At 50.1% G+C, this 27,772-nt stretch overlaps 2 protein-coding genes across 9 annotated transcripts; both read right to left on the bottom strand.

Annotated features, from left to right (window-relative positions):
* TMEM98 (transmembrane protein 98) lies at nucleotides 1–11,739 on the bottom strand. 8 transcript variants are annotated; one of them, XM_007113821.4, is made up of 8 exons: nucleotides 11,517–11,733; nucleotides 10,569–10,726; nucleotides 9,275–9,481; nucleotides 8,000–8,131; nucleotides 6,892–6,925; nucleotides 4,797–4,912; nucleotides 2,073–2,132; nucleotides 1–797 (listed from the first exon to the last, which is right to left on the bottom strand). In XM_007113821.4, the coding sequence occupies exons 3-8, from the start codon at nucleotides 9,403–9,405 to the stop codon at nucleotides 590–592; spliced, it is 681 nt and encodes a 226-aa protein (XP_007113883.1). In that variant the 5' UTR covers nucleotides 9,406–9,481; nucleotides 10,569–10,726; nucleotides 11,517–11,733; the 3' UTR covers nucleotides 1–589. The 8 variants fall into 8 exon arrangements, with proteins under 8 accessions (XP_007113883.1, XP_007113885.1, XP_007113882.1 ...); XM_007113823.4 differs by having other exon boundaries at nucleotides 9,275–9,455; XM_007113826.4 differs by lacking the exon at nucleotides 10,569–10,726 and adding an exon at nucleotides 1,727–1,769 and having other exon boundaries at nucleotides 609–797; nucleotides 11,517–11,739.
* Nucleotides 11,712–26,508, bottom strand: H2BN1 (H2B.N variant histone 1). The gene is made up of 3 exons (XM_055089786.1): nucleotides 26,347–26,508; nucleotides 23,654–23,845; nucleotides 11,712–11,879 (listed from the first exon to the last, which is right to left on the bottom strand). The coding sequence occupies exons 1-3, from the start codon at nucleotides 26,506–26,508 to the stop codon at nucleotides 11,712–11,714; spliced, it is 522 nt and encodes a 173-aa protein (XP_054945761.1).
* Nucleotides 26,509–27,772: the final 1,264 nt, after the last annotated feature.

Here is a 27,772-nt window from a genome sequence, read left to right as displayed (position 1 = left end):
TTGCAGGCATAATGATAAACAGGGAATGATCAACTCTACGTTGCTCACCTTCAAACCCAAACCTGTAAAGAGAAGGAGGGACCCAGATGCCTCAGGGACCGGGCAGATAATACAAATAAATGAAACAGGCCAGGTGAGAGAGTACAAGTATTGTCAAGAGAGGCAACTCCTATGTAGTTCCAGTTGATTGTCCTCTGTGGAAAATGCAGATCAGAGTTGCCTCAACTTCTGATTGTTCGAGAGAAACCAGACATTCTGATTTAATGTGAAACCTCCTGATTCTTAGATGGTGGCTGGATTTTCTTGAAAACACTAGGTGAGCTAAATAAAGCTTACAGTCCTCCAGTTTTCAAAGCTCTGCTGTACAGATGGTGACTGTCATCTCCCCTAACTGTGGGATTAGACTGCCACTTACCAGCCACCATTTGTAACTACAATAGAGGCATTGACTGCTTTACTACACACACACACAGCTGGACTCCCCAGCCGTGGAGAACAACTAACTCTACAGGAAGAAGTAGAAGGCACAGCTGAGCCACTCAGCCATGGCAGCAGGCTGGCCCTGTGACCAGCTGCTGGCTGGTAGGCACTAAATGGCCGACTGCTCCTGCAGGAAGCCTTCAGGGCCTGGGAGACCTTTATCTGGCTCCGAAGCCAGGGCTGCTTCTCGAAGGACTTCCAAGTGCTCCTCAGCAGCTGACAGCGACTGGTCAATCCAATCCAGGCCCCCGGTCAGGTGGCAGGCGTTCCTGGTCACCAGCACCAGATGACTGACAGATAGGAGCAGGGCAGTTGTCCTAGAAAAAACAACAGGATCAGGTTCCGAAGGATCTAAGGGACTTTGCCCCAAAGCCCAAAGGGATAGAGTCTAGACTGGTGTTCCCCAAGCTGGAGTCCCTTCCTTAGGAGGTTGCTGAGTATGTAATTTAAAGAGGGTTCGATGCTCAAAGAAAGTTGGGAACGTCTGGGTTAAACAAAGGTAACTGAAGCCCTTCTCAGATGACGCACGTGATAAATCTCTAAGGGGAGAATGTAATACTCTGAGTCTCACTGACTTATTTAAGACTGGGAGCCCACTTTCTGCAACACATCCATTAACATCTCCCAGAAGAGGGTTTTGTGGGACAATTTGGATCTAGTCAATTGGATAAGCACATCCCCAACTGCTGCCCCCTTGAAGACAGGATATTCATACCCCACCTCGGGCATCACTTAATGATTCTGAATCAATGAGGCCCAGGGCTGGTTTACCGCACCCTAAAAAATTTAATTGCAAACTAAATTGAGGAGGAGCCTTTTTTTTCAGTATTGAAAGATTCAGTGCAGAATATCTTCTATATAATGAGTGTGCACAGTGCATTTGGGAATGCATTACAGATGACTAGCCCATGAACACAGCTGGGCAGTAATAGGAGTGGGGCGGAGAGACCAACTGAACTGCCGTGACCCACAGCCTGTCTGGCAATTATTACACAGTGGGCCTATGAAACGGTCATATAAATCTGAGAGACAAAGGGACATGTTTTTTTTTAAGTGGGTTTATAACTGGTAGAGGAACGTAACAATCTCAAAAGCCTAAGTACACTCTGCGTATTAGGGGAGGATCATGAGACAGGGGTTCCTGGGTACGTCCTGTGGAAGGTGAGCACAGCTTTAGCTGACCTGTCACTTGCATTCTCATTTCCTGCCCACCACCCGTACCAGCGACCCACTGGGCAGCACTCACAGCTGAGGCATGGCTGCTTCCGGCGTCCAAAGAGCAGAGAGAGCTATGGGGGAAGTGGGAGGGAGGGAAGGTGCAGATAGGACTTGGCCTGGGTGGACGTTTAATCACAAAAATTCAAAATCTAAGACTGGCTCTTCCTCCTCTGGGGTTTCAGGAAGAGCCCTGGCCGCCAGCATCCAGCCAGGCTTTGATCGCTGGTTGGCTGACCATTACCCAAAGCCCAGGCAGCCTTGGGAACCCACCAACACAGCTCTCTCCCCCACAACCCGAACAGCCGACCTCACAGATCTGATAACACGGGGAGCCTCCAGCATGAAAAGACACACGCCCACTCCACCCCTCTCACCGGGCATCCAGGAGCTTCGGGTCCAACGGAGGGTACATTGACTTCACAACATCGTCCACTCTGGGGGGAGGCAAAAGGTTTTCAGTATTTCGCTTTTCTTATGGCCTTTTCTCCTTCCTTTCTTTCCTTATCCCTATGCTTCTCTTTTGATATTCCAGACCCAGTCTTTAGGGACTTTAACTGCATTCTCAGACAGGGACTTAAACAGAAAGACTTAAGATCCAGTTTAGAGAGTATTTCTTCTGGTTTTGTTTTAGCTCCAATGGTCTAAAAAGTACAAGTTCGCACATCTGGAATGATGTTCAAGATACACGACTACATTTGGACTTCCCTGGTGGTGCAGTGGTTAAGAATCCGCCTGCCAGTGCAGGGGACACAGGTTCGAGCCCTGGTCCGGGACGATCCCACATGTCGCGGAGCAACTAAGCCCGTGTGCCACAACTACTGAGCCCGCGTGCCACAGCTGCTGAAGCCCGCACACCTAGAGTCCATGCTCCGCAACAAGAGGAGCCACTGCAATGAGAAGCCCTCACACCACAACAAAGAGTAACACCAGCTCACCGCAACTAGAGAAATGCCGCGCACAGCAACGAAGACCCAATGCAGTCAAAATAAAATAAATAAATATATTTTTTTAAAAAAGATATACTACTACATTAAAATAGCATATTGCCAAACAATATGTAAAGTCTGATTGATCTCATTTGCAGAAAAATGAATAAACAAAAGCTGTGAAATGCAGCGGGCAGGGGCAGTCTGGAGGAATACTCACCAGTCAACAGTGATTATCTCCAGGAATTAGGATGGGGTGGAATTAGGCGGGCCTTCACTTTTCAGATACTCTATTTCTGCAACGTTTTAACTTTTACAAGTGTTTGTTACTTTTACATTTAATTTTTTTAAATGGTTAAAGGTAGTTATATAGAACCCTAAAAAAAAAACCTCCAAGTTTAATTTGGATTCAAACTACTCCATTGGATTTCTTTTAGCACACGGTACAGTTCACGGTTAATTTTCTTTTAATCAAATTCTAGAAGGAGCTACTATTCATCCTCATTTACATGGTTCAAGGTTTTCATCCAAACCTTTGCTCTTGGACCACTTGATAGTCAAGAAGCAAAAAATAACGATGTTTTGTTTGATTCCCAAAGGCACTTGAAAACAGATGCCCTTGAAAGTCCTTGTCTTGGGACTGAGGGGCTGGTGCGGAAGTACAGAGGTGTGGTCACTCAGTGCCCATCTTAGCCGGCCCCTTTCTCTGCCCTGCAGCTGAAGCCCCTCTTCTTGAAACTAACATGCTATCAACACACTATATGGAATAGATGGAGCAAGAAAAACAGCGGAGACAAAAAACGGCCAGAAGGAGAAAGAAGTGTGAGGGCAAAAAGAGAAAGCAAGGCCCCTGATTGATTTATGGCAGGGATCATTCTGGAAGCAATCCAAGGTGCTCTGTAGGACGGGCCAGTGAGCACCAGGTGAGGTCTGCCCTCTGAGCGATGCCACACCCTGGCTCTAGCACCGTTGCTAATCCTGACCACCCAGGACTTCACTGGGACTCAGAAATCTCAAGCTCTTTCCTCCTCTGAGCCCTCCTGGCGATGCTGCCCTGTAACCTGGGGTCACATGAATTCGTCTGGCCCCTGGGATGGCTCTCAGAAGTAACAAGAAGCAGGAGGAAGGTCCGGCAGATATGAGCGATGCAGCCTCTACCAATCACGGGAGGCCAGAGGAAGGTCTGGTGCTTGCCCAGAGCCTGGGCCGGAGGGTCTTCAGGCCAAGGGCCGACCTCGGCTGATCCCACTCAAGTAGCCACACCCACCCAGGGCAGCTCCAGAGAAAGCCAAGAACTCTTCTGGGTTATCTCCCTCCCAGGTTCTCAACTCACTGAACTCCCTGGACAGAGTTCAAGTGTACCAACTCTTTCATGTTCCCTCCAAGGGCTGCTTCCTCGTGATCTACCCGAGGCCACGGCAACGTGGAAAGCGAGGACCCCTGGAACTCCGAGGCTGATAAAGAGAACATCCTGAACTCGGAAAAACTCCCAACTCAGGCACAGCCACAGGCCAGCCACCAGATGGCAGCACCAACTTAGTACCACCCTTCCCTCTAAGAGAAGGGCTTTATTTTCTTCACAAGATCGAGCCCAAATGAGGGGGTGGAGCTGTTGACTACAATCCTGCTGCTTGCCTCCCACATGGTATTCTGCAGACAGCCTGGAATTTGGGAGATCTGAATGATCTCTTCACCTCCCACCCGGTCCTGGAGGCTACTGGCTGGGCCCTGGATGGGGCCGGGGGTGACAGCACAGAGACGAGGAGCTGGTCTACACTACAGACGCCAGCCAGGAGGTCACTGCACACAGGGGTGTGGGCACCAGTGGGAAATGTGCTTGCTGGCCTGGAGCCCAGGAAGAAGGTGTGGCAAAAGGAAGGAAAGCAGCCCTGGCTGGCATGGGACTGAGGAAGGAGCCAGTCAGCACTAATCATATGCTGGCATTTCCCAAAAGGCCTACAGGAGGGGGCATTCTGGAGGGGAGGGGAGCCGTTTGACACCACCTTAGCCTGAAAGCCTCCCAGCGTCTAAACCCTCCTGGGGGCCCTGGGAATGTGTGGGACATAAACCACTCAAGTTGCCCCTGGAGTGTCTCAGGAGAGCCTGGTCTTTCCCCCATCCCAGCTGCTGGCCCCTCCCCTCCCCCTCCCCTGAGGAGTATGGGGGCCTCACCTGGGGCTGATCCGCTTGGCCACCACGATGATGTCACTGACGCTGGCTGAGGTCTTCATCTTGGCCCCCGAGCCCATTGTCATGGCAACAAGTTTTTCTGTCAGAGTGTGACAAATCTACCACAGCAGGGAGGAGAGAGGTGACGAGGAGGGACCCAGCTCCCCCAAGGGCTTCTGCCAACCCCACAAAGCCAAACACGCCCCCCCATCTCACAGCTGGGCCCCCTAACCTAACGGACAGATTGAAGTGAAAAGTACACCGAGATGAGAGGAAATGATGGAAAAGGCAAACCCGAGGACGCGGCCAGGTGAGAAGAGAGGGGTGGGAACCTCAGATCAGGGTCAGGGTTTCGGCTTAGAGAAGTCTGAGCTGAAATAATCTGTCTAAGAAAAATCATGTGCTCTAATTTCACCTTCTCACTTAAGGGCAAAAACCTATTTTCTCTCTCGATTCCTTCACCTCCTGGCTTCGTCTTCCAAAACGATAAAGATCTCCATGGGCACGCTCAGAACTATGGACAGACAAAGGGCAACTGTGCCCTTGAAGCACATCCTCCAAAAGTGGAACTTATTTCAGCACTTTTCTAGGGTAACATTTTCACATGTCTGTCAAGATGATGATAAAAGGGCCTTGGAAAAAAAGCAGGAAAACAGCAAGACTAGGACACGTGGCCTTTTTCATCATCCACCAACAATGCTGGCCGCCCCCAAAGCTTTGCTCCCCACTTTCACACCTCCCCGATGTCAGAACCTGGATGTGCTGCAGGCCCTGGCAAAGAAGTTCCATCACTTGCCTTATACTTGGGGCTGGAAAAGAGAGGCAGAAAGAAGCCCAACAGCCCCCCAAGGAGAGAGCCCAGGCCCTTCCCTCGAGGCCCCATCACAGGGATTCAAGGGCATGTGGCCAAGCAAGAGGGCCTCGAGATCCCAAGAGGAAGATGAGAGGCTCTCCTTTGATCTAAGACTCTCAGGATGGACCAGAGTCCAATCCAATAAGACACCTTCTGGCTGATTTAACCCACACCTCAGCTGTCATTCATTCCCCCTCCTCCAAGAGGCAAGGGCAGGGGACAAAACCCAGAGCCAGGACACATCCTGGTTGGGAGAAGGGCGATGTAATATGGTGTCATTGCTCTAGACATTAGACCCATATATCTCCATCTATAACCACGTCTATACCCCAAGAGATTCTTGGAATTCAATAATAAGCCTGGACTCTGGGACAACCATGTCCCACCAGGCTCTTCTTTGTCCCCCAAGAGAACAGCTGAAGAAGAGGTGGGATGAAAGACTTTTTAATATTTTGTACTGAATGACACTTAAAGCTGTCTTTTTTTGAAATCTTGAATAATTGCTAGACAGAAAGAGAAATGTGCGGTTCGCCAGGTTACTGAAATGAACGATATTTGCCATTGGCCAAACACTTCAATATTATTATTATCCTATTAAGTAGGAGAGTGTGAGGCAAGAATTGAAAACCAAATGCCAAAACTATAAAAATTACCCCAAACTATAAAAATTTCCCCAAATGCAAATTGGATGCAACTCTCCACCCTGCCCTGGAGGCTGCAGGTATTAGAAGAAAAACGTCAGCCTTCAAGTTGAAGTACTCACGGTCTGGCTTTTTTTTTTTTTAACACTGATTGTCCCGTCTGGCTGACTACTGTCACAGTCAAAGAGGGCTGGTGAGGAACTTTCTAGTAACTGCAGAAGCCCCAGTACAGAACTCCACTTGCTGTCGAGGGCTGAGCTCCCTGTTCATGAAAGAAAGTGCCCAGGAGAAGCTGAGAAGCCCCGTCTCCCCCTAAACATAGTCTCTATTCTGCACACAGCTTTCTCCATGGTCAGTGAAAATGCAGTTAGTGACTGCCTGTGTGAGGACCAGGTGGAAAGGGCCTTGAGAATATTCTAAAGCAGAACAGACCATCCAGAGGGAGCAGAAGTGAACAGGAGAAACTCCAACGGTCAGGCATGTTACAAAAGGTCTCCCGCACAGGTCAGCACTCTTCCCAAAGGTCCTTCCCCTCGGATGGTCTGTGGACATGGATGCTTTGGTGACCACCCCTTATTCTCCTGGGGAAATCGCAGAGTATTACCTTCAAGATGGCAATGCAGTGGGACATGAGACCCCTGGGGAGACAAGAAGCATCTGTCAGTGCTACTCCTGAGAGGCCCACCTCCCTCCAGCCACCACCTCCGCGCCTCATCCAGTTCTGACCGGTGGGCACAGCTGGACACCACCTGAGAACAGGGGTGCCTCGGCGATAAAACGAACAAGCCCAGGAGCTAAACCAGGAGGCACCTTCTGTCCCGTCTTTCCCTTTCCTCTCCTGCACCCAACCATGCTGTTTTAGAGCTCTGAGCTTCTGAGACTGTTTCCTCCACCCAGGGAATCCTTCCCGGTATCCTCAGCCTGGGCGGTCCAGTGGTTAAGACTCCGCACTTCCACTGCAGGGGGCAAGAGTTCGATCCCTGGTGGGGGAAGTTCCGCACGCCGCACGGTGCGGCCAGAAAAGGACCCAGGACAAAAGGCACCCGCTCTGGGAAAGCCTTCACGAAATCCAGCCCCACCTCCGGCCAGGCAGCTCTAGACGCCACCTCCTCCGCGTGTCCGCTGCACCGCGCACAGAGACCCCCCCCCCATCATTTCTGAAATACTGTATTTTAGTAGAATTCTGCCTCCACCGCCAGTTCCATAGCTGCAGCGCCTGGCCCAGAGCCCGCACATCACACCTGTAAACATCTGCCCAGTGAATGAACGGCTGGGTGACAGGAAAGGGAGCGGCATGCTCTTCTCAAGCTACGGCATCTCCTGGTGGGTGGAGGGGTCTCCGAGGGAGACACCGGAGACAAAGGCAGCATCCCTGGAGCCTGAGGGTCAAATTCACAGGCGCCCCAAGGATAACCCAAGCACATCAGGGCGACTTTGGAACAACTCTGCCTCACATCTATGGGCCTCAGTGTTCAGGTCTACAAAATGGGGAGAGCAAGGGCAAACACCGTGGTGTCATATTCTAAGTTCCCTCCACAGTGAAGGCAGGGGAAAGAGCAGCAAATGACCCAGTGCTCCTCGGTGCAAGTGGCACAGCGCTCCTGGGCGCTCAGTCGAGGGCTCTGGAAAAGGAGGCCGTGCAAGGGCACCCAGGAGCCTGGGTCGTCATCCCCAGGCGGCTGCAGGAAAGCAAATGGTCCCCCAGGCCTTACGAGGCATCTTCAATCCAGTCTTCGTTCTCCAGAATGGCCTCGATGTGGGGGTTGGTGATGACGACATCGTCCAGTTCTAGCTCTGAGGGCTCAGACTGGGTCTCCATGGCGCCGATGAGGTCCACAATGGGCCTGGAAGGAAAGCCCAGCTAAGTGGTTTCAAGATGGACCACCGCTGCTGACTCTCTCCTCATCGAGGCCCACATATCCGCCCGAAAGGATAAAGGGAGTGAGTAAGTTAAAGCAGGGACTGGCTCTGGAGCCAAACCTGGGGCTGGTGGGACTGCACTGTGGGCAGGGCACATGGCTAGACAGTGAGTCAAGGAAGTAGGAGCACAAAAACACAAGAAAAGTGATACAGAACAAGATGCACCACTAAGAGAAAGGCAGGGCTACAACCACAAGAATTACAAAGATGTACTAGACAGGGCTGCTCCTTTGGGACAAAATAATATCCGTTTGTAACTTATTTGCCCTTCACACCTACCTTTAATGGAGAAGCTAAAGTTCCTATTACTCAAACTGTCCCGTACTTGTTCTGCAGAATCAACTCCTGGGAGCGACCTTGGTCCACCACACGGCCCCATCCCCTCCTAGTTATACTAGAGAAGCAGGCGAAGTAAAAATACCTCCTACTTTACAACAGGGTTCTTGAAAACATGAGACGCCACAGCAGAGCTTTCCTGGGTCATACAAATGGGCATTTACTAATTATTAACCACTCAACAGAGATGCTGATAGGATTCAGATAGAAGGGTAAGAGAAACTAAGGGTTTAGTGGCCAGGGTCCCTTGGGATCTATCAATTAAAATATCCCTAAACTGAAAAAGGGATCTTGCTTACAAAGTATGTTTCACATGAAGAGCATCATGAAGAAATCCGAGCAGAGAGGTGATCCTATGCTGGGGTTTCACGGCCCCAAGTGTCTGTTGCTTAGAAATGTGGTTGGAATGTGGGCATTGGATTTCTGTTCCTATGAGTTTGGCTGGAAAGAGATTTGGCCTGTTCAAATGCTGGCCAGTGAGCTGGCCAGTCTGGGACAGATTTGTGCTAGGTGCACATGTTCAGAGACAGACTCCGAGGTGGCTCAGGATGTTGGGGGAGTATAAGGAGCTTTATTGAGCTCTGAGGTCTTTGTAGGGAAGGACGGCCTTTGGGTACCATTTTAGAGGTAAAAAGCTGAACGACACTTGCCCAGCACCAAACTTCTTTTTCTTTTGTCGGGGCCCCAGGGCACAGCCCCTCTCTCCTCCTTCCCCTCCCTGGACCACTCACTTGGAATCATAGCGCTGCAGGAGATCTCGAGGCCGGCAGTAGCGCTGCCTGCAAACCACCACCAAGGCTGCAAACGAGGCCAGAAAGATGGTGGCCAGCACACCTATGGCAACAATCACCACGGTCTCCATGCTTCCAGGTGGCTCCCTCAGTCCCGGTCAATCCCCGGCATGGGCTGAAGCTCGAAAGACACAAGGGCAGAGCAGCCTGGTAAAGAAGCAACGAAAAGTAGTGTGATGGTGGGGTCCTCCCTGTTGGCGGGTTGAGGGGGAGGGCAGCTAGGTTCCCCGAAGTCACCTGGAGAGACCGGAGGGCCTGAACAGAATCAAGACCCATTTTAGGTCATGCCCCAAATTTGATCTTTTCCTTTACTAAAAGCGTTTGCTCCCCAATTAAACGGGGATGGCCTTTTCAACCTGGGACAAAAGGAAACATTGCCACTAGCACTGTTGTTTTCACATCTGCCCCAGGCGCATGAAAGAACACCCACCTAAGAAGAAGGGTGGGACTGTAGTCCCTGAGGGTCTACTCTGTGCCAGGCACTTGGTATGTGTTCACTCTTCTAACGATCCTATGAGGTGGGTATCAGTATCCCCATTTCACAGTTGAGAAAACCGAGGTCCAGAGAGGTTAAGTAATTTGTCCAAGTTTACGTAGTCAGGAAGCAGAAAGCGATCCACTCAAACTGAGATGGACGTCCAGCTCCCTTGTCCTTTCTAAGGAGGAAAGAGGATTCTAAATATTCTGGGGAAAGTTTCGATTGTGAGTTTCAGCATTGGAAACTTACAACTGGTATTAAAGTGTTCCTTGCCTATTCACACTGCCTGTTTTCATTTAGGTCGTTCTTTCACACCTATCTTAAACTCATAGGCTGGAGGAACAATGGCATCTCAGGGAGGCATGTATTCACAATGTTATTTCATTGCAGGTCTCCTACTTGTGTCCTTTTGAGCAAGTCTTCTCCCCTCTCTGGGCTTTAATTTCTCCACCTGCAAAAAAGGGTGCTTTGACCTAGAATTCTGACTCCAGGACAGTACATCTTCTCTGTTTGGATTTAATGCTATGTTCTATGTCTTGGAGGGTCCAAATGCTCCTGATCATCATTCAATAAGTATTTATTGTTCATTTACTATGCACCAAGCACTGGACTAGATTCTGGAGATTGGAGATAAATAAGACATGGGCCCCAAAACCTGGGGAGCTGGGGGGAAAGGCAGACAGGCAGACAAACCATCAACTCCGTGTGCCTGTGTCACATGCAGAAGTACACAGAAAACAGAGTGCCAGTGCTTACATGCCACTCTCTAGGAAAGCTTTCCTCTCAGGGCAGGTGATGCTTGAGCTGGGCTTTTAAGGATGAGTAGGAGTTTTCCAGGGGGACTTCACTGGCTCAAAGTGCTAAGGAAGCCTTCTCAGAGGACTCACAGAGCTGCTCTCCCACGTGATGCTCACCTGCCCACAAAGGTAAGAAGGCTGGGATCTACCTTTTTCATCTCTGCATCTCTGTGTTTGGTGGGGGGAGGGATCCTGCATCAGTTTCTCTAGATGTGTTTCTCTATACTATCCCTACTAAAGGACTACCTCCTTTAGCCCTTTGTCTTTCCTCCTTCTCTCACTTCTCACTCTCTTCATTTTTCCCTGTCTCAGCTTTCCTCTCCACCCCTCCTTCTCTTTTCCCCCTCCCCTCCTCTCTTGCTTTCTCGGTGTTTCCCTTCCCCTCCCCCTGCCCCAGGTCTCCAAGACCACCCGCTTTGTTTCCTGTCTTCCTGTGCGTTTCGGGTATGTTTCCCTGAGTGTGTAGGAGCTTTTCTGTGAGTTGTTAACTGTCTCCCTCCGTGATCGGTCTGTACGAGTGTTTCTTGGTGTGTTTTCTTCTTTCTTTGTGTATTCTCCTCTGTGTGTTTCAGGATGAGTTCTTCTGTTTCCCTCTAGCGGGTTCTAAATCCACAAGGATAAAACAGACCCAAGACCCCCCTCCTTCCCCCTGCGCGGCCACCCAGACCACCCACGCCACACCCAGGACCTAAGGAGGGACCCCCACGCGCCCCGGCGCGCGCCACGCGGGACTCGATGGCTCCGGGGCGCGCAGCTCCGCCTTTCCCCCCTCGCGGGCGCAGGGCTCCCCTACCCCTCCTCTCCCGCACCCCCGCCCTCCCCGTGCACCCGGCTCCAAAGGGGCTGGCGGGGGGCGGCCCGCGGGGAGCCCCGGTCCCCAGCTCCGCGGCGCGCCGGGCTCACCCACCTGAGGCTGCGGCTCCGGGACGCAGGCGGGGGCGCTCCCGCGGCCGGGCCCCCCGCGATGGCAAAGTCCGGGCGCGGTACTGGCGGCCGTCTGCGAGCGGGGCATGCCGGGAAGGCACCGAGATAAGTCCCGGCGGCCAAACCCCCGGAGGTGGTGCGGGCGGGGGAGCCGCCGGCAGAGCATCCAAATCCCCCGCTACCAGGCGCCGCCGTCACCGCCAGGCCCCCGGGCCGGCCGGGGGTTGGGGCCGCGGAAGGCCCGGGCAGCTGCGAAGCTGTGGCTCAGCGACCCGACAGGCGGTTCCCGCGCCCTCGCGGAGGCCGGGCCGTTGGGGGGGAAGGGGGGGAGGGGGACGCGGAGGGTCTGGCCGTGCAGGGGAGGTGGGGAGCGCCAGGCGCCTCCACAGTGTGGCTGGGCCGGGAGCGAGTCTGCTCTGCTACCCGCTGTCTGGTTTAAATCCTGGCTCTAATACTCACTAGTTTGTGGGCAGCTTATTTCACTCCTCGGTACCTTGGTTTCTTCCTCTGTGAAAGGGACTACGGCTTGTAAGCATCCTGAGTTAGTTAAATGCCACGATGCATGCAATGCTGGGCCCAGGGTCAGTGGTAATCAGTGAACCACGCTGGGCAGTGACAAGCAGGCCCACCCCTACCAACTGCCTGGCCAGGGACAAGCGTACGAATGCAGGACCCTGGTTGGCAGTCCTGCCCCCTGCGTTCAAACCCTACTCCATCCCATACCAAAGGGGGACTCACAGTGCATTCCTAGGGACACAGCCGCCACCCTGCAATGAGCCATCCTTCAGGCCTGAAAATGCCCACGACAGGCGGTGCCAGCTGCCTTGGAAGGATGGAGGTCCACACAGCCCCTGGAAGCAGGCTGGGGGCCGTTTGAGCAGGGATTTCCAGAGTCCAGAGTACCAGGAGCATGGTCTAGAAGGATCATGGTCATTCTCCCTTGGCTCTTGAACTCCTAGCCCTGTGAGGAAGAGACAGGACCAGAGCAAGACCAACTAAAGCCTGGGGCCCAGTTAACCAGTTTCAGGTCAGTACTGGTCATAAGTACCGAAGGATGCAGACCAGGTCCCAGGCACTTAATGCAGGCTCTGCAATCTTGTAGCCCCTAGGCCACATCCAGCCCACAGAGGTATTGTTTTGGCTTACAGTTTTTAAAAACTGAAATTAGTTGCCAACATTTTAAAAAATCAGGAATTTTACTTATGCCTCTAGATTTCTAGCTTCTCTGGAAAATGCATAAGCTCTCTCAAAATGCAGCCCATATTCCATTGGGTGCAACAGTCAGTAAGAGAGGGGTGGCTGAATTTCCAGGCCTTTTCTTCTGGCCTACCCCCGTTCCTGCTGGGTGCAACATACACTTTATGCACGTACCCTCACACTTCGCGTTCTTTAAAGGGCCTGGCCCTGTGGGAGCTGAGGTTACCCACCATTGGCACTCAGGGACGAGAAGGTTGGGCAATGATTTTATTACCCTCCAGAGGGCTTTCATGGAGAAGTTACAATCCATGTAAGGAAAATGAGCTGACAGCAAAGCAGCAAACATCAGAATGGGTGATTGGGGACAATAAGTCTCCATGTCTTGGGGATACTATGAGAAGAATGGAGTGCTATTTTTGTCTTGGGTGGTTTAGACACCTGTGACTCTGTGGGAGAGATATAAAAGAAAGCCTTAACCTTGGCAGGGGGGTTGTAAGTGGAAAAGACTTACCAACACAAACAAAAACAACCAAACGGAAAAAAAAAAAATCTCAGCTGCTGCCTGGAGCTGACAGTGCAAATGCCCCAGTTAAGCACCCACTACCCAGCTGTAGGGAGGACAGGGTGGCACTAAGGTTGAGCCAGTGCCTTTCCTAGTCAGCTGTGTCCCATCATTCTAGTAACTCCTGCCACCCCAATGCCCCTTGAAGTCCCCCCAGACTGACCTGCAAAGAACTTGTGAGTACTCAGTGTTCTTACTTGCAAGCAATAGAAATTGGTTGCTTGTCCCAGGTGGAAAGGGATCTTGTTGAAAGCACCTAGGGTGTTCACAGAATCAGCGGGAGACTAAAGAACTGGATTAGGACATGGGCAGGCACCACAGGGGCTCCAAGGGCTGGGTGCTACTGCCCTGAAATGATTGTGACCCTCCCTTCAACTTTACCTTCATTCCGGATTCAAAGTCCTGGGTAGGACCTGGCCCTGTCGGCTTGCACCGTAGGAGGCGAGGCACAGGCAGTATCCTGCCTTCCAGTATCTCTGCGTGCAAGGGAGGTCCCCCCAACAAAAGATAGGAGGGAGGGTTGCCGGGCTGCTCCCCACAATTCCAATACTCCTAAATACGGCCTCTCCCCACTTAATCTGAACATCAAATGGTGTAGCAAGAGTTCCCAAATCAAGGACTGAACTCGATGGGTAGCGAGGAGAAGCCAGCAGGAGGGCGGTGGTGCTGACCGTGGTGAGGCTTGGTTCCTGGCCGGTGGGTGCAAGCTTGTGCTCCACCCAGGCAAGGAGTGAACATTTATTGAGCGCCAACTAGGTACCAGACACTGACTAGGCATCCTACATGCCTTATCTCATTTGCTCTTCCTACCAATCCTGAATAGATGGTATGATTATGTTTGCAAGGAAGGAAATAGACTCGGAGGGGTAGGGCGACTTCCCCAAGCTCTTTCAGCTTGTAAGTGGTAAAGCAGGAGTGGAACTCAGGACTCCCTGGCCTCAAAGCCCAGACCACTCAAACCAGGAGACTGCCAGCTCTTCCAGTGATCTGGGTATCAGAACACAGCAGGTTGCCATGGCCCCAGCAACAGCTACAATAGCTAGAGCCACTCTATCCCAACTCTGTGTGCACCCCATCCTCAAAAATACACTTCTTCTGGTCCTGGAAGTGAGCCTGTCCCATTGTGATATCCTTTCACTTTGTTTTGTCTTTTCCTTCTGATGCCAGCGCCGAGCTGTATCTGTGTCATTTGATCCTCCTGGGTGATTCCTTTTGCAGCACCTAATGCTGTGTTATGTCCTAGTAATAACAGATGGGGATAGTGCTGCTTGGCAGGCTGGATGCCAAGCACCTAAGATGCTCGTGTTCATCCACTCAGGGCAGCTGAGCATCCCCTGAAAGGCAGCTCCGAAGACCAAGGTGGGAAAGGAGTGAGGTAGACAGATGTCAATCAGCTACCTTCCCCCCAGCCCCCAACGCATAGCTCTGGGCAGCAGCCCCTTCCTTCCAGACAGGCAGGACCACAACCCCCTGCAGCCCCTGCAAGAAAATCATCTCACATGGCCTGTAACCCTCACTAAACCCTCCCGACCCATCTCCAGGCCATCAGAGGGACAGCAGAACGGCATCCTTCACCCCCACCAGGTAGGCGGTTTAAGAGCAGGAGCTGAGCCAGGGAAACTGCGGTCTGAGGTCTACCTCCTCTGCTTGGAAGCTGTGTGATCTTGGACGGTTTCCTCCAAGTGTCCCCATCTGGAGAACGGGCATGACTGCAAAACCTACGGCCTCCAGTTGTTTTGAGGATTAAATGAGATGATGCATTTAAAATGCTCATCACAGAGAAAGTCGAATGGTGGTTTACCAGGGGCTGGAGGGAGAAAGGAATGGGAAGTTGTTGTTTAATGGGTACAGAGTTTCCATTTGGGAAGATGAAAACGTGCTGGAGAGGAGTAGTGCTAATGGTTGTCCGACAGTGACAATGTGCTTAATGCCGTGACCATATACTTGAAAATGGTTGAAGTGGTCAAGTTTATGTCATGGGTATTATATCACAGTTTTTTAAAAAAGTGTTCATCACAGTATGACATACAAAAAAAATGGGGCCTCTTTGACATTCCTCAAACATGCCCAGCTCACCCTCCATCCTGGCTGGGCTTTGCTCAAAAGTCAGGGCACAAGTTGCCATCAGGAGGGCAGGATCCACACTTCATTTCCGTCTCTCGATCTACATGCTGGTTAAATAGGTGGATCCACTTCTTTAAAATTCCCTATGTTCCTGGACTCCTTGCTGCTGTTGTTCCCATGGCTCCCTCCCTCCCTTTGGTCAGGTGGCTGCTCAAGAGTCACCTCTACCGAGAAGTCTTCCCTGATCCCCCCATGGGAAGGAGCATCTCCCATTGTCCACACTCCCCTGGCCTGATGTGGTGGTTTTGTTTTTGTTTTTGTTTTTGTTTTTGTTTGCGGTACACGGGCCTCTCACTGCTGTGGCCTCTCCCACTGCGGAGCACAGGCTCCGGAGGGGCAGGCTCAGCGGCCATGGCTCACGGGCCCAGCCGCTCCGCGGCATGTGGGATCTTCCTGGACCGGGGCAGCGGACTCTCAACCACTGTGCCACCAGGGAAGCCCCTGATGTGGTTTTTTGAATGGCACTTTTGCTACCGGACAGTGCACTAAATATTTGTTTATTGTTTCTCCCCTTTCAGAATGTATGTTCCACGAGAGCAGGGACTTGACTGTCTTATACTTTACTCTGCTGACCTCCAGTTCCTAGAACAATGCCTGGCATTTAGTAGGTGCTCAATAAACACTCGTGGAAGGAATGAACATAAAGCTTAACTATTGTCACTGTCTTTCTACAGTGGGGATAGGAACTCTAGACCCGTTCCCAGCACTCGGAAGTCCCCTGGGGTGTGGCCGCCAGGGGGAGGTTTAAGGCAGGAGGGTTAAGCCCATGAGAAGCACTCAGAGGATAAGGCAGCAAGCACTGGAAAGAAAGGAAGGTTGATCTGAATTTGAGTCGCAGTTTTAAATCCCTGATTTGATTCAGAGTTCATACTTGTTTGAAGTGTTCGGGCCCTTTTATGGGCTAGTGAACAGCTTTCCAAGGAGACAGAGGCCAGCAGGGAGGGGTTTGTGTACACGCATATCAGGCCTCCTCTGAGCTATGGGCGTGGACAGAGACCACAGTGAAGCCAGTCTGCCTTGCAGCAGCAAAAGCCAGCAAACTCTCAGAAGGGCTGCGGCTGGCGGCAGTGAGGGAGCAGGGCCAGAAAGCAGCGAGAAAGGCGAAGGCTGGAGGAGGGCAGGGCTGGGCCAGGATCCCCATTGGAAACAAAGGCCAGATCTGCATTTCCTCTACGTCAAGGCAACTGGAGCAGTGGGCATAGAGACCATTAATACAGATTTCCCCCAGGGGACATTGGAACGTGGGCAATGGAACGGGGGCGGGGTGGGGGGTTTCAGGGGGTGGAGCACGGGAAATTATACTGTGTCAGTATAAGAAACACTTTTGGGCTTCCCTGGTGGCGCAGTGGTTGAGAGTCTGCCTGCCGATGCAGGGGACACGGGTTCGTGCAGAGAAAGTCGAATGGTGGTTTACCAGGGGCTGGAGGGAGAAAGGAATGGGAAGTTGTTGTTTAATGGGTACAGAGTTTCCATTTGGGAAGATGAAAACGTGCTGGAGAGGAGTAGTGCTAATGGTTGTCCGACAGTGACAATGTGCTTAATGCCGTGACCATATACTTGAAAATGGTTGAAGTGGTCAAGTTTATGTCATGGGTATTATATCACAGTTTTTTAAAAAAGTGTTCATCACAGTATGACATACAAAAAAAATGGGGCCTCTTTGACATTCCTCAAACATGCCCAGCTCACCCTCCATCCTGGCTGGGCTTTGCTCAAAAGTCAGGGCACAAGTTGCCATCAGGAGGGCAGGATCCACACTTCATTTCCGTCTCTCGATCTACATGCTGGTTAAATAGGTGGATCCACTTCTTTAAAATTCCCTATGTTCCTGGACTCCTTGCTGCTGTTGTTCCCATGGCTCCCTCCCTCCCTTTGGTCAGGTGGCTGCTCAAGAGTCACCTCTACCGAGAAGTCTTCCCTGATCCCCCCATGGGAAGGAGCATCTCCCATTGTCCACACTCCCCTGGCCTGATGTGGTGGTTTTGTTTTTGTTTTTGTTTTTGTTTTTGTTTGCGGTACACGGGCCTCTCACTGCTGTGGCCTCTCCCACTGCGGAGCACAGGCTCCGGAGGGGCAGGCTCAGCGGCCATGGCTCACGGGCCCAGCCGCTCCGCGGCATGTGGGATCTTCCTGGACCGGGGCAGCGGACTCTCAACCACTGTGCCACCAGGGAAGCCCCTGATGTGGTTTTTTGAATGGCACTTTTGCTACCGGACAGTGCACTAAATATTTGTTTATTGTTTCTCCCCTTTCAGAATGTATGTTCCACGAGAGCAGGGACTTGACTGTCTTATACTTTACTCTGCTGACCTCCAGTTCCTAGAACAATGCCTGGCATTTAGTAGGTGCTCAATAAACACTCGTGGAAGGAATGAACATAAAGCTTAACTATTGTCACTGTCTTTCTACAGTGGGGATAGGAACTCTAGACCCGTTCCCAGCACTCGGAAGTCCCCTGGGGTGTGGCCGCCAGGGGGAGGTTTAAGGCAGGAGGGTTAAGCCTATGAGAAGCACTCAGAGGATAAGGCAGCAAGCACTGGAAAGAAAGGAAGGTTGATCTGAATTTGAGTCGCAGTTTTAAATCCCTGATTTGATTCAGAGTTCATACTTGTTTGAAGTGTTCGGGCCCTTTTATGGGCTAGTGAACAGCTTTCCAAGGAGACAGAGGCCAGCAGGGAGGGGTTTGTGTACACGCATATCAGGCTTCCTCTGAGCTATGGGCGTGGACAGAGACCACAGTGAAGCCAGTCTGCCTTGCAGCAGCAAAAGCCAGCAAACTCTCAGAAGGGCTGCGGCTGGCGGCAGTGAGGGAGCAGGGCCAGAAAGCAGCGAGAAAGGCGAAGGCTGGAGGAGGGCAGGGCTGGGCCAGGATCCCCATTGGAAACAAAGGCCAGATCTGCATTTCCTCTACGTCAAGGCAACTGGAGCAGTGGGCATAGAGACCATTAATACAGATTTCCCCCAGGGGACATTGGAACGTGGGCAATGGAACGGGGGCGGGGTGGGGGGTTTCAGGGGGTGGAGCACGGGAAATTATACTGTGTCAGTATAAGAAACACTTTTGGGCTTCCCTGGTGGCGCAGTGGTTGAGAGTCTGCCTGCCGATGCAGGGGACACGGGTTCGTGCCCCGGTCCGGGAGGATCCCACATGCCGCGGAGCGGCTGGGCCCGTGGGCCATGGCCGCTGAGCCTGCGCGTCCGGAGCCTGTGCTCTGCAGCAGGAGAGGCCACAGCAGTGAGAGGCCCGTGTACAGCAAAAAGAAAAAAAAGAAACACTTTCATGTACATTACTTGACTTTTACCACAACTGTGTGCAGGGGGCATTACCATCACTATTTTACGGATGTGGAAACAGGCATGGGCAAGTGACTACCTGACTGCAAGTTCAGTGCAGACTCTTGCCACTACACCAGGCAGCCCCTAAGTTCAAAATCAAGATCAAGCTGGCGACTGTGAGATAAGAGATGGGGAAGAGGGTTAGAGGTGAGTCAGACAGTCTTCCTCCATTTCCATTTCTTGACCACCTTCAAAACCATCTTCCTCAACCTGCCCCACTCCAGGGTTCATGCCTCTGCAACACATCCTCATTTCACCCCCTTGTGCCTGGACTTAAAACCGGATTGGCTAACCTCTTAAAGTGAAAGATAAACAGCAGGTCTTAGTGAAAGGTAATTAGACAGAATAATAAAAGTATTGATAACTTAGGTCATTGCACAGGGAGTTAGGTGTGCTACCTTGGTCCTCTTTGTATTTCCTGTGAATACAAAAACTAATTTGAGGGGCTTCCCTGGTGGTGCGGTGGCTGAGAGTCCGCCTGCCGATGCAGGGGACACGGGTTCGTGCCCCGGTCCGGGAGGATCCCACATGCCACGGAGCCCACCTTCAAAACCATCTTCCTCAACCTGCCCCACTCCAGGGTTCATGCCTCTGCAACACATCCTCATTTCACCCCCTTGTGCCTGGACTTAAAACCGGATTGGCTAACCTCTTAAAGTGAAAGATAAACAGCAGGTCTTAGTGAAAGGTAATTAGACAGAATAATAAAAGTATTGATAACTTAGGTCATTGCACAGGGAGTTAGGTGTGCTACCTTGGTCCTCTTTGTATTTCCTGTGAATACAAAAACTAATTTGAGGGGCTTCCCTGGTGGTGCGGTGGCTGAGAGTCCGCCTGCCGATGCAGGGGACACGGGTTCGTGCCCCGGTCCGGGAGGATCCCACATGCCACGGAGCGGCTGGGTCCGTGGGCCATGGCCGCTGAGCCTGGGCGTCCGGAGCCCGTGCTCCGCAATGGGAGAGGCCACGACAGTGAGAGGCCTGCGTACAGCAAAAAAAATAAAAATAAAAAAATAATTTGAAAAGATACAAGCACCCCTATGTACATTGCTGCATTATTTACAATAGCCAAGATATGAGAACCACCTAAGTGTCCATCAGTGGATGAATGGATAAGGAAGATGTGGAATATATATACAATGGAATACCACTCAGCCATAAAAAAGATGAAATCTTGCCATTTGCAACAACATGGATGGACCTAGAGGGTATTATGTTAAGGGAAGTAAGTTAGACAGAGAGAAACAAATATCGTATGATTTCACTCATATGTGGAATACAAAAACCAACAACAAAAACATAAACAAAAGATAAAATAAACCAACCAGACAAAAGAAACACATAAATACAGAGAACAGAGTAGTGGTTATCAGAGGGGAAGAGGCAGGGGTCGGGGGAGGACGAAATGGATAAAGAGGATCAACTGTACGGTGATGGATGGTGAGACACTGCAGTGTATACAGAAGTAAACATATAATGTTGTACGTGTGAAACTTACACAATGTTATAAACCAACGTTAGCTCAATAGAAAATAAGTTTTAAAAATAATAAAGAGGGGTAATAAAATACTAGAGCAAGAGAGGAAGCCTGTGAAATCCGTCTTTAGACGTCTTTCCAAAAAAAGCGTTTTGACAATTTTAAGTGTTTTTGCCAAGAGTACAGCACAGCTCCTAACTGAGGTGCAACCAAATCCTTAGCCCAGAAGTCAAGCCTGGTACCTGTGATGGGTGACAGGATTTGGGGAGAAACTGTGTTTCCCTCTAGACTAAGTCAGACCCCAGTGCTGGGGGGGAGGAGAATCTCGGGGGAGTTTGAGACATTAGGACCCTCTCAGCTCTCGAGTCAGCTGGGTTGGCAATTCCCCAGGACAACCATGGGCTGGAAGTGGTTTGTGTCACTACCTGGCATTTGTCTAAACCCTAAGGGTTTAGGCATTCCCAAAGCCATCCTAAGATGCTTGTTCTGGATCCCCAGGACAGCAGAAACCTAGCAGGGAAGCCCACGTCTGGGCTTACAGCCCCCAGGTTGCCTTCAATGCCTCGATTGTCCATGTCTAGTTACCCACCTGCGCAACAGCATCTCTCCCCGCTTAGAGAGCGCAGGGCCAGTGGTCCAACTATGGGGAGAATCGGGGAGGGCTTGAGTCCCTCCCAAGTGGAGCAGAACGCCCCCTGATCACTTCATACAAGCTGGCTTTGGGGTCTGCTGGCAACATAAAACCGAGAAGGTGCACTTCAAGGAGTGGTCACTGGGTGTCACCCCTGCTTCTTAGGCAAGAGCCCTCATGGGTTAGCTAACACTAAACGGCGCTGGAGAGAGAAAATTCCTTCTCTGAGATTCAGTTTACAGGCCTGACATCTTCCGTGCCTTCTGTGAACCCCATGAGGTTCTTGCCCCTCTCTTCCCACTCCTCCCCGCCACAGCCTGGCTGGCCTGGATTGGACGGTCCATCATGCAGTAGCTCCCTTGTTCCTCTCTCCTTCCTAGTTCACTCTGCAGAACCCACACTCTGCATTCTGCAGCCAGGCACTGGAGCAGACACATGCCGTGGAGAAAGTTACACAGCAAGACTGGCTTTGCTTTCAATTCATGACCACAGACCTTAAGCAGGTGCTTGGTCCTGGGGAGCCATCTGTCCATACATGTCCAAGCTTCACACTCTCAGTCCCTTAGACAACAGCTTCATATCTTATCTGCAAACTTCCCATGTCCCTCCTCCACTTTCACTCAAAAAAAAAAAAAAAAGTACTGATTTCCTCATTTTTTCATACCAAATCTCTAAACTTCCCATATTGGTACACATTTTCTCCTCTTTCATTTCTACTCTGAATCCCATCACCCTCTCAAGGTCCTTGGTCCTTTGCCTTTTTCTACGTTCTTCTGAATCTCCCTCTACGCTGGAGAATTCCCATGAGCAAACAATGGTGTTCTAGTACCTATCATCTTCAAAATCTCTGTACCCAGTGACTCTCCAACTACCAGCCCAAGTCTCTGTTCCCTTTCAGTGCTAAATTTCTCCCTTTGTCTCAACACCATCAGAAAAGCTGTCTCCACTGACTAGCTCCCATTCACTCTTCAACCTGCTCAAATCTGGCTGATACCCACCCTGCTCCAGTGGGCAGATTTCGCAATGTCACCAAGTGCAACAGACACAAGCATCTCCTTTTAACACTCTCCCCAAGAGAGTGTACAGTGGACTGGACCCCTTTCTCCTCTCCTGGCTTCCACGACACTACCCTCTCCTGATTCCTCACATTTCCCGCCCTTTGTTTCCTTTGTCTGTTCTCCACTACCTGAATCTAAATATTAGAATTTCTTTGGTCTTGGTCTGAACTGTCTTCTCTTTTCCTTTTTATCCCATCTTCCTAGGTAATCACACCCATCCCTGCTGATGTATATGTTGCTATTTTATGCTGATTCCCAAATTTGTATCTTTGGTCCTTCCTACCTATTTGACATCTCCATTTGCATGTTTCACAGGTATTTGAGACTTAACCTGTCCGGAATGCAAATCTCAATTTACACCTCTCACAAAACACCTGTCCTCCTTCCTAGAGTCTTGTCCATTTCTATAACCAGCCCCCCCTTGTCCACCACACTGCTCAAGCCCTAAACTTAGGAACCATCACTTTTTCCTTCACTTCTCATATCCATTCCATTAGCAAATTCTATTGATTTGATCTCAGATTCTATTTCAAATCTCCTCACTTCTTTTCATTGCTACCCACCATCAAGCAGCCCACCATCATCCCTCCACTAAACTCATGCAAAACATTTCGAACAAATCTTCCCATTTCCACATTCTCTAGAATCTATTCTTGACACGGCAGCAACAGTGAAGGAAATGTGCTGTATCTTATTCTGAGTATATATAAACATACATATGTAAAACTTTGAGGTATGCTTAAGATTTATACACCTTACTGTGTGATAAACCTCAACTAAAAACAACAAAAACCTAAACAAGATGTCAGTTCCCTAGTTGAAATCCTTCAGCAGCTTCACACTGTCCTTGGAATAACAAACCAACCCTGCATGACTCGGCCCCAGGCTTCTTCTCCAACCTCATCTCCTAATTACTTCTTTCTGGCTTGCTAGAACCCAGCTGCCCTGACTTTCATTTAGTTTCTCTAACAAGCTAAAAGCTTTCCTGCCGGCCTCAGGACCTTTGCTCATGCTGTTCCCTCAGCCCCAAATCCTTCCCCCCTTCTTTTCCTTCATGTCACCTACCCAGGCTCTCACAGACCACAATGTCTAAAATATATCAGCCCATTTATTCTTTCTGCTCCTAAATTATTGTATTTTTATACTACTATTATAATTGGTTTGGTTTTCCATGGTTGGGACCAGCTTTTACATTTGACTGACACTTATTACATACATGCTGTTATGCTAGGTGCTATATAGATAAACAACGTCATGGGTCTTATACTCAAAGAGCAAACAGACCCCTTTTCCCTTTATTTTTTAGTTTCCATAAGTCAAGGTAGGGGTGCTTAAATTAAGAAAAAAAATCCTCAGTTCATATCAGTGCAGCAGCCCCTACCCTGGGGCTGGAGTGGGGGGAGCGATGGTAAGTCCACAGTGTAACATGCTGAATTGTGTCCAAAAATACAATAGGTAAGCTCAAAACAGGGCAGATGCGTGCTTAAGAAAAAATGTTAAAAACCATAAGCAAGCATCACACACAAGAGAAGGTGCCTCTCCTTTATATATTTACCTATTTTCACAAATTAAGTCAGAGGCTAAAAATGCAAGACCCAGAGGCCAAGTGTGTCACACCAAGACCACCACTGCAGCGGGTTCTTCTCAGATACTTCATCTTCCAGCTCAGTCCTCCAACGGACCCAATTTTGTTTGACAAGTGTAATCATTTCAACAACAGGGCCATTCAGACTCACTTCATTTATTCCCAAGCTCTTCCGAGAGCATCTCTGCTTGACTGCCTCAAGGATCTCTCTGCTGGTGACTGTTCTTCTGTGGCTGTAGAGGGACAGTCTAACCGCTTCCAGGCTAACCCGTTCCAGCCACCAATCCTCCAGAGCTCCCAGTGCATCCAAGATCCAGGAGCACCCACTGAAGTCTGGGTGGGTCTGGGACAGAAACAGCGTAAGGGTGAGACAGAGAAGTGAAGGCTCCCATAGTCAGGAACGTATGTTCCAACCCAGCACCCGAGTACCCATGGCTTCTGTGGATTCATGTGTCCGTGGAAACATACGACCCACCCAAAGGGACAATAGTAGGGAAGTGATGAAGGAAGCTAGGCCATTGTACCTATCAGCTCTCTCTGAGGAAAAGCGAGGGAAGGGAATTTGTAGGTACGTGAGAAAGATAACCTTTGGCTAATACAAACTAACTCTGGTCACTTCAACTTTTGCGCCTTGGTTTTTCCTAATAGAAGCAGAGTTAACATCCGGCACCTCCTGAAGATGGAAAATATAGTTTTAGCTTCCAGTAGACTTTCACACTCTATATTCATCCTAGTGAGCATTTAACACTTTCTAATTTCCCGCCTTACTTCCTTGTGCCAACGGGATCTCCAGCCAAGCTGGGAATACTTGCTCTTCCTCAGGTGTGTCCCTAAGTTTTCCGGTCCCCATGCCACTGTGTATCTGTCACCTCTACCTCCCATGCCTGCACCCAGCTCCACCTTTCAAATCCCATCCATCCTTTAAGGCTCTTCCCCAAGTGCCACCTCTGGCTTATCTACATTCCACACAATCCCCCCACTGAGGACCAGAGCACTTTTTGTTCTCAGAGCCTGTGTCACACACTGCCTATGTCATTAGTGTCCTTGTCTGAAGTTAGAGAGGCCGCAGAAACAGTCCAAAGAACGTTGCCCTGAGAATCACCCCTCCTGGGCTCTAATCCTAACTAGACACGAGACATCATGTTAGCAAGTCATAGACTCACACTTGGGCCTCAGTTTCCTGAAAGGAAAGGTTTGAGGTGGGATTCTAAACATTCCTCGTGGTTTTCACAATTTACAGGTACTTCCTCAATGCGCCCTCCAACACACACACACACACACACACACACACACACACACACACACACACACACACACACACACAGCAGGACTTGAGCCCCTCTACAACAGAGCCCTCATCGTTTTCATCTGAGCTCCCGCAGCAGGCCTGGCTGGCACTTAAGCACTCAATACGTTTATCCAACTGACATCTGGTTTTATCCTCTGCTTTTATCTCTGGTTTTATCCAGTGCCCTGAAAGGCTGACCCAAGGTCACGGACCTGACCCTTTGGAGGCTTGAAGAAGCAGGGCGGCCTGCTAGACCCACAAGGTTAAGGACAGGCCAAGGAAAAACTAATGCTCAGAAGACTTCTTAGTTCAAGTACTCCCACCGAAGGCCTTTCCGGCCAAATGCAGGATCTCCTGCAGGAGCTCACAACTGGGGGGTGATTTTGCCCTCCAGGGGACATTGGGCATTATTTGTGGACATTTTTGGTCGTCACACTGGGAGGAAGGGTGCTACTGGCATTTAGTGGGTAGAGGCCAGGGGTGCTGATCAACATCCCACAATGCACAGGACAGCCTCCCGCGCAAAGAATCACCCAGACCCCGCTGTCAACAGTGCTGTGGTTGAGAACCCTGTTCTGAATCACACACCTTCTCTCCTCCTCCTGTCCTTCCTTAATCCCATTTTCCCTTCTTCTCCCAGAATAAACAACAGATTCCAAACGATACTACTGGAATACAGGGGGCTTCGGTACAATTCCAGACACGAGCACTCAGCCTTGCTTCATGGGCATGAAGAAGTAAAATCCCATTAACATATGCACACTACTGTATATAAAATAGATAATCAACACGGACCTGCTGTAGAGCACAGGGAACTCTACTCAACACTCTGAAAAAGAATAGATACATGTATATGTATAACTGAAAAAGAATAGATACGTGTATATGTATAACTGAATCACTCTGCTGTACACCTGATACTAACACAACATTGTAAATCAACTATACTCCAATATAAAATAAACATTTTTAAAAAAAGAAGTAATGTCCCAAATCAAGCCTTAACACAGCTTTCAGAGAATCTCCTTCCTGTCTTCCCCGTAGCTTCTCTTGAAGGGGTAGACTTTCCTGATTTTGTTTTCTACAATTTGTATGCCATGGGGTGAGGTGTTGGGTGGGCAGGAAAAAGGAATGAGTGCCTACCTACTTCAAGAAATTTCTAAGTATTAATACAGATGACCATCTAATGAAAACCTGTTATTTGCAACTCTTCAAAGCGACAGAACAGACGAGGTGGTGAATCCCCTCTCTGCAGGAAAAGGGGAGGGCGTTTAAGAATCACTTTACAGATTATCTGTCAACAGATACAAGAAAGGGAGACACCAAGGGCTCAGGTGTTCAGAGTTGCTGCCAACAGAAAGAAAGGCAAGTAGGAGAAGATAGCAGCCGTTCACAGATCCAGTTTATAGCAGCTGTTTTGCAACCAACTTTTCGGGAACTCAACGTGTGAGGAAGGACTCCTGCACCAGAAGTTGAAGTCAAGGTCACACCCAGGGCCACTAACATGATACCTGTCTTGGCCATTCTCAGTTTGCATAAAGGGAGTCCCAACTCACTGGCTTTGGGATTTCCCCCGTGTAACTAAAATATGCCTCCTTCTTCTTCCTCCTCGTCTTCCCAAAGGCAGAGCTGGCCCTCTCGTCCTTCTCTTTGGCTGGGATATAAATTATGGGCTTCTTCTTAGGGAATCGTAGGCCACGTAAGCAAGTGAAGTGCATGTGGAAGACTTGTCTTTACTCTTCTAGCTCAGAGCACTGGCTGTAGGCAAGGGCAGTGCTGAAGAGGTTTTATAGGGAGTGCTGGAAGACATGCTTTCCTAATAAAATCAGTCATCAGTGACTGCACTTGCAAGAGATGAAGGCTCTCAGAATCCTCAAGAGATATTAGACGTAGGGTCTAAAGCCAGCTTGCGTTACCTTCCCAAAGGAGCATGAGGCGGGAAACTCCTGTGTTCTTTGGCTCTGTCCCAGGGGAAAGGGGGCACCCATTTGATGTAACAGCCATCCGTTTACCAGGTAATGCTCATTTCAGACGTTATTCTTTGTATGCGCCTAACTCCAGGTGTTCTTATGACAATGGTTCTTAGCCATGAAAATTTCAATTCAAAAGGACCAGAAATGGGATCCTGGGAAAAGCCGTAGCTTTCAAAAGCATCCCAGGTGAATCTAATGACCAGCCAGATTTGGGAATTCATGGGTCTGTGAGACCTTCCTAAAGCAACTGCACCAGATTCGGGGGTGGGTTTGGAGAAGCTCCTCACCGGATGTGGTGCTTAGGCCCTGTGTATTTGTATCTGCCTTGGGAGAGAAATGTCTCTCTTGAAAGGCAAGTGTGTGCCTGGTTATTCAAATGCAATTAGGAACTCAGGAGACGAAGCTTGGATGGGAAAGCCAGCAAGTCACTGTACTGTCAAGACTGAAGGTTGAGAAATTGTAGATGGAGAGGCCGTGAACTCCCTGCAATTAGTGTATCAGCTCAGCTACAAGGAGGTGACCAGCCTGACACGAACCAACAGATAAGAGGACACCAGAGAACCAGGGTTCAAAAGATAAAAAGGACCAGAATGGAACACTCTTTCCTCTCCCACCTGGTTATGAGCCGTATCAAAGTCCTAGCGGAGGGACTGGTGAATAAGGAAGTACTATCAGCTTACATTTAGCAAGCCCTAACTATGTCCCGGACCCCATGCTGGGTGCTTAACATACTTTATCTCACTTAATTATCAGAGCAATATTACGAGGTAAGATGTATGTATTACTTGAACTTTACAGAAGAGGAAACTGAGTCTCAGAGGGCTGACGTGACTTGCCTGATGTCACAGCAGTGCGTAAGTGTCAGAATCAGCCCCCGAGCCTTTGCTTCGAACCCCACACTCTACCACCTTCCAGACCTGAACACCAGAGCCCCACGACCCTTATAATTACCCGTGTGTGCTCTGTGCAGTCGCTATGTGTGTCATTCATTGATGGAGAACTTGGAATG

Source organism: Physeter macrocephalus, chromosome 14, assembly GCF_002837175.3.
Source record: "Physeter macrocephalus isolate SW-GA chromosome 14, ASM283717v5, whole genome shotgun sequence".
Classification (NCBI taxonomy): domain Eukaryota; kingdom Metazoa; phylum Chordata; class Mammalia; order Artiodactyla; family Physeteridae; genus Physeter; species Physeter macrocephalus.
This window is presented reverse-complemented; position numbering and strand designations above follow the sequence as displayed.